Source organism: Neltuma alba, unplaced genomic scaffold (genome assembly GCF_004799145.2).
Source record: "Neltuma alba isolate B1F8T4 unplaced genomic scaffold, ASM479914v2 tig00010434_pilon, whole genome shotgun sequence".
Taxonomy (NCBI): Eukaryota; Viridiplantae; Streptophyta; class Magnoliopsida; order Fabales; family Fabaceae; genus Neltuma; species Neltuma alba.
The window spans coordinates 28276-33844 of NW_021635331.1; the positions used below are offsets into that span (position 1 = coordinate 28276).

Consider the following 5569-nt stretch of genomic DNA (forward strand, 5'->3'; position numbering starts at 1 on the left):
TTCTTTTTTTGGGTCAAAACACAATTTGGTTAATTGAATCTTATAAAAAAGGACCAGTGGTACTAATTCATAGAGTTTAAAAAATAAGTAAATTTGTTGATTTTCCATATATACTTTTTCAAAAATAAGCCTATCATAAAACTCTCTTGTAATCTCTGAAAAGGGCAAATGATTTAAAGAATGTCAATTACAATTATATAAGGATATTAAATTTTGAAAATTTAAAATTTCCTTGAGTGGAGTTAAAATTATTGAGTTGATTTTTTCAGTGCTCATATATTATCTTTTTTATACTAATTTTTAAGGAGAAGACTTGTGCACTTAGTTTTATTTACTTAATATATTTTGTCCACTCAAATTAAAAGGAGCATATTTTAAAGTATAAATAATATAATGACAAGAGCTTGTTAGAAAATAAATAATGCATAAAAAGATCCACATGTCATGATTTAATTAGATACAAGCAACTTAACTATGTCAGGCTTTAAGCACTATAAAGATTAAAAAATTACTGGAATAGTGACAGTTTTGACAGTCGTGAGTTCCGACAAGACAATACAACCGCATCCATAGGAATCATTAAAGTAAGTCGGTCGTATCTAGGAATATATCGAGAAACTTTGACCAAAAAAGCTCAACAGCAGTCACAAACCATGCGAGCTTTGGCATCGAGAAAACCGAAAGCAAGGAAACTACTTTTGCTGCAATCTATATAAATGCCTCCAACGTTTCCGAACTTCTCATCAAACACAAACATTAAACAAACACATTTCGAATATTCCTTTCTCTCTTCGTTACAGGCACAAAGATGAGCGTAGAAATCCTCGACGGTGCCACAATAGTGAGCTTTGTGGAAGACGAAGAAGCATTTAACGTATCAGTGAGTGATCTGTTTGACCAACTTGACGCAGACAAGGACGGTCTTCTATCTTATGGTGAGATGCTGAACGAGTTGAAGAGGCTTAGGGTTTTCGAGACTCACTTTGGGATCGACGTGAAGACTGAACAAGACGAAGCTGCTCGAGTTTATGACTCACTGTTCGTGCAGTTCGATCACGACTTGAATGGAAGAGTTGATCTGAGAGAGTTCAAAGAAGAGACGAAGAAGATGATGATTGCTATGGCCAATGGCATTGGCTTTGTTCCTCTTCAGATGGTTCTTGAAGCTGATAGTCTCCTCTTGAAGGCTGTTCAGAGAGAATCCATGGCCCCCCTTGCTGCTTAATTAATTGATCACGATCCTTTATTTACTATTGCATTGTTATATTTATATTTTTGAATCAGTTTTGGAAGTTCTTTAATTGCGTTTTGGATCTCTTTCAATTTTATCATTTTCAATTAATCCAGTGAAAAAGATACTGATGTGTTGTGATTTAATTTTGATCAGTCCGGCCGATTCAATTTTAGTGTTCAGTTTTCTCATGAATTTGGTTTATGGTAAGACTTTTATGTAAACGTTAAGTTTATTAATCCACTTTGTTGCTCCGATGACCATTTATGAAATTTTTTGATACATCCATTTATGAAATTAAATCTATATTTATTGCATGGTATTGAAACCCAACTTCAGTCATCCGTCGGCCAATTACATTGGTGAACCAATCTCTTGACTGATGTAATCAAAAGTTTAAACAGGTTAACTGGATTTAATTTTATATTTTTTCTCCTTTTATTAAGCCTGCAATAACATCATTTTGAGTTTTGAAAAAAGCAACAATTTATCAAATTTATATTTTAATAATTTTGTTTTGCTAATTTATGTGTGGTTTATACATAAATTTTTATTTACTTGGGAATTAATATATTTTATCTATAAATATTACTTCTCAGGGTTATATATACATATCTTTTATATTTTAATTAAAACATATTATTTCAGTCCTAACTGGGTTGACACTGGTCCAACTAGACCGCTCACCCCGAAACCAAATAACTTTATAATTTAAACTAACTATGACAAAGTGCAATTAAGAATCCAATTAAAAGTTATAGATACTATGAAATTGAGAAAATTAAAGTCTCTAAACAATGTAAGTAAAGTATAATACTATTTTCACCACTTCTTGATATAAGAACTAGATAACTAGTTTACAAATATTAAAGAAATTAATTAAATTAGTTATTTGTAATAAATAGATATTATCTGTTCTGAAATACCCCTATCGATCATGTGCATTGAAATACCATGAAATTACTTAGGAGAAAAAGGGATAGTTATTGAATGCAAAATAGATTAAGATCTTAGATTTAAGATCAGATTAAATCTTCAACTAACTCTTATATTAATATGAGTTCCTATGTTAGTATGAACTCCAAGCACTGGCTCTATCTATTTTCCACTTTTACAATAAACAAATAAACTGATTCATATCAGTTATCATTAATACTTCATAAATTATATTATTCACTAAATGAAATTTATTTCCTTTTTTAAGTCAACATTGCATGCAAGTACCTAATTCTGTGTTCTGGCGAGACGTTCTTGTGTTTGAAACATGAAAAAATTCGCCAATATTATTAATTATTACTCCCTTCCCTAAATATAAAAACTAGTTATAAATTCAATTTGATTATAATTTAATCTACTTTGTCTCATATCATATTTATTTATTTTTTGAAAAAAAAGTCACTACATTGATTGCACATATTCAAGATTTCATTAAAAAATAGTGAGAATGTATATTATTAAAAAATATATTTAAAAAAATACAATACTTATTTATTATAAATAATTAATTTAATTAATATTTTAATATTTATAAAATTACTTGTCTAACTCTTATATTAAAGACATATAGTGTTAAGTTAAAGTGTCTGCATATGATAAAAAAGGAATAAACTTTTTGACCTATAAAAATAAATTAATGGAGAGTCTTTATATAATAGTTAGATCCATTAAGAGAGTCGTGATAAGGTGGCCGGCCTGAGCATGGGCCCCTTACCAGGACAGGGAAGATCCATTCTCAACTTCTTCTTTTATCCCATTAATCTTACATATTAATAATTTTTTATTTAGAGAAGGTGATGATTAAAAGATATTTCAAAAAAAAATAACTTATATTTATTACAAACAATTAATTTAATTTATTTTTTAATCTATCCAAGTTAATTAAGTTATTCTTATACTCTTTTTGGTCCACAATACAAGAAGTTAGTTAACTCTTTTTACATGCCAAGAAATAAAAGTTTAATCATTAAAAGCATCCTACAATGATAAAGTTTTATTTTTATTTTACCCCTAAAAATAATAAAGTTGTCTCTAATACTACACTTTTATTATGTCTCATTTCTTTTCCCTACATTTAATAGGAGTGAAAGTAAAAAAAAAATCACATTAATTGTTCTAACAATATCTCACATTTTGGACTATAATTTTCTTTTAACTAATATCTTATTAAAAAGATATTAAATTTTAAACGAGAGTCAATAAAACTTAAAATTATCTTTGATCTATATAAAGTACGATGAGAATAATTTATAAATAGAAACTGACGATTATTTGGCAATAAATACAAAGCACAGAAATTGAGAAATAATCAGTGGGTTTTCGCGATTGCTTCTTTTGTGGGTGTGCGCCCATACGGTTAGGGGTTCATGGTGGTCTCACCAATTTTCGTGAGGTGTTGACTTCCACGCGGGAACCATGAAGCCAACTGATTTTGAGCATTGGCAGCCCGCTGAATGGCGAAAAGGGGTGCTCGCACCTGATCCTGCCCCAGGGTTTCCTCAGTATTGCTAACTTTGCAATGCCGTCATTTTGAGGCTCCAAATCTCAGAGAATGTATGCGTCAAAAAATTGACGCGTAATTAATGCCTTTGAGGCTTCCTGTTTTTACTTTTTATGGCTCAGTATATGTCACCCTAGCTATGTCATTTGCAAATATATGCATGTGGGCCATTTTGGGTAATAATAATTAATATAATGACTGTTTAATTACTCCGACCTCACCAACAAGTGTTGGTTCAAGTGGAAGGGACTTGGGTCCCTTAAACATCATGTCCTGGGTTCGATCCTTGGGGTGGTGTGTATAGAAAAAACACTGTTAGGAGGGGTCTCCGCTACGGCACCTGACAGTACCCCGAGAGATTAGTCTCTTACCGTTCAGGTAGGAGGATACTCTGGGTAACCAAAAAAAAAAAAAACTTACTCCGACCTCTTGTGGGTCTTATATTAAAAACATTTTTATTAAATATATTTCTAATTAATTGTACTATCTTTTATCTTTTTTCTTAATATTTTTTTCTCATTTATTCTCTTATAAATAAAGACATAGGTGGGGGAATGCATTTCTTACATATTACTACCTCCAGTCTTTAATATAAGAACTAGTAGACTAATTTGAGTATATTAAAAAAATTAGTTCAGTTAGTTATTTGTAATAAATATGTGTTATCTTTCATAAAATATTATTATTAATCAAGTATATTGATTAGAACTACCATTATTACAAAGATTACTTTAAAAAAAAAGATAAATATAAAAGATAAAGTAGATTAGAGTTTTATATCTAGAACCAAAATAAAAGTCAAACAAACTCTTATATTAAGAACCAGAGGTAGTATTACTTTGGCTAAAGTATACTTTTAGTTATTTAACTTTATACAAAATTTTGATTTAGTACATTAACTTTAAAAACTACTATGCTTTTAGTCATTTAACCCTCAAACCTTTAATTAAAAAATAATGACATTGAGATCTTAGATTTTGATAAAATATTCCTACATGTCCATATATTAAGTTTAATTTTCAAAATAATAATGACAACTACAACTATCATCTTTTAAGACTAATATTTTTACGATTAAAGGATTAAAAATATGTCTTTTAAAATGAAGAGGCCAAATCAAAATTTTTATAAAAATAAAAGACCAAATATACACTTTAACTAATTACTTTTGACTGATATAAATAGATTTCTTAAACCGATCAATTTTTTTTTGCCAAAACATAATTCGGTTAATTGAATCTTATAAAGTACTCATGTATGATCTTTTTTATACTAATTTTTAAGGAGAAGACTTATGTACTTACTCTTATTTACTTAATATATTTTGTCCAATCAAATTAAAACGAGCATATTTTAAAGTATAAAAAATATCAATAACAAGAGCTTGTTAAAAAATAAATAATGTATAAAAAATCCATATATCATGATCTCATTAGATACAAGCAACTTAACTATGTAACGCTTAAGTCCCTAAGATTTTATCTAATTTTTTATACTTCTACTAATAAAAAAATTCTTTTTGGCAAAAAAAAAACTAATAAAAAAAATTAAAGTCAAGTAGTACAAAGATTAAAAAATGACTTGAATAGTCACAGCTTTGACAGTCGTGTTCCGACAATGACAATACAACTGAATCCATGGGAATCATCAAAGCAAGTCGGTGTTAACTAAACTAGGAATATATTGAGAAACTTTGACCAAAATAGCTCAACCAACGGTCACAAACCATGCAAGCTTTGGCATTGAGAAAACCGAAAGCAAGGAAACTACTTTTGCTGCAATCTGTATAAATGCCTCCAGCGTTTCCAAACTTCTCATCAAACACAAACACATTTCGAATA

General features: G+C 29.2%; 1 protein-coding gene across 1 annotated transcript; it reads left to right on the top strand.

The window, feature by feature from the left end:
• The first annotated feature begins 746 nt into the window (after positions 1-746).
• Positions 747-1249, top strand: LOC114756549 (uncharacterized). Its single transcript, XM_028945494.1, has one exon. It carries the CDS (start codon positions 809-811, stop codon positions 1223-1225), a length of 417 nt encoding a protein of 138 aa, XP_028801327.1. The 5' UTR covers positions 747-808; the 3' UTR covers positions 1226-1249.
• Positions 1250-5569: the final 4320 nt, after the last annotated feature.

Bases quoted from the DNA above. Each gene is read 5' to 3' on its own strand.
- LOC114756549 (XM_028945494.1), top strand. From the start codon at position 809: ATGAGCGTAGAAATCCTCGACGGTGCCACAATAGTGAGCTTTGTGGAA.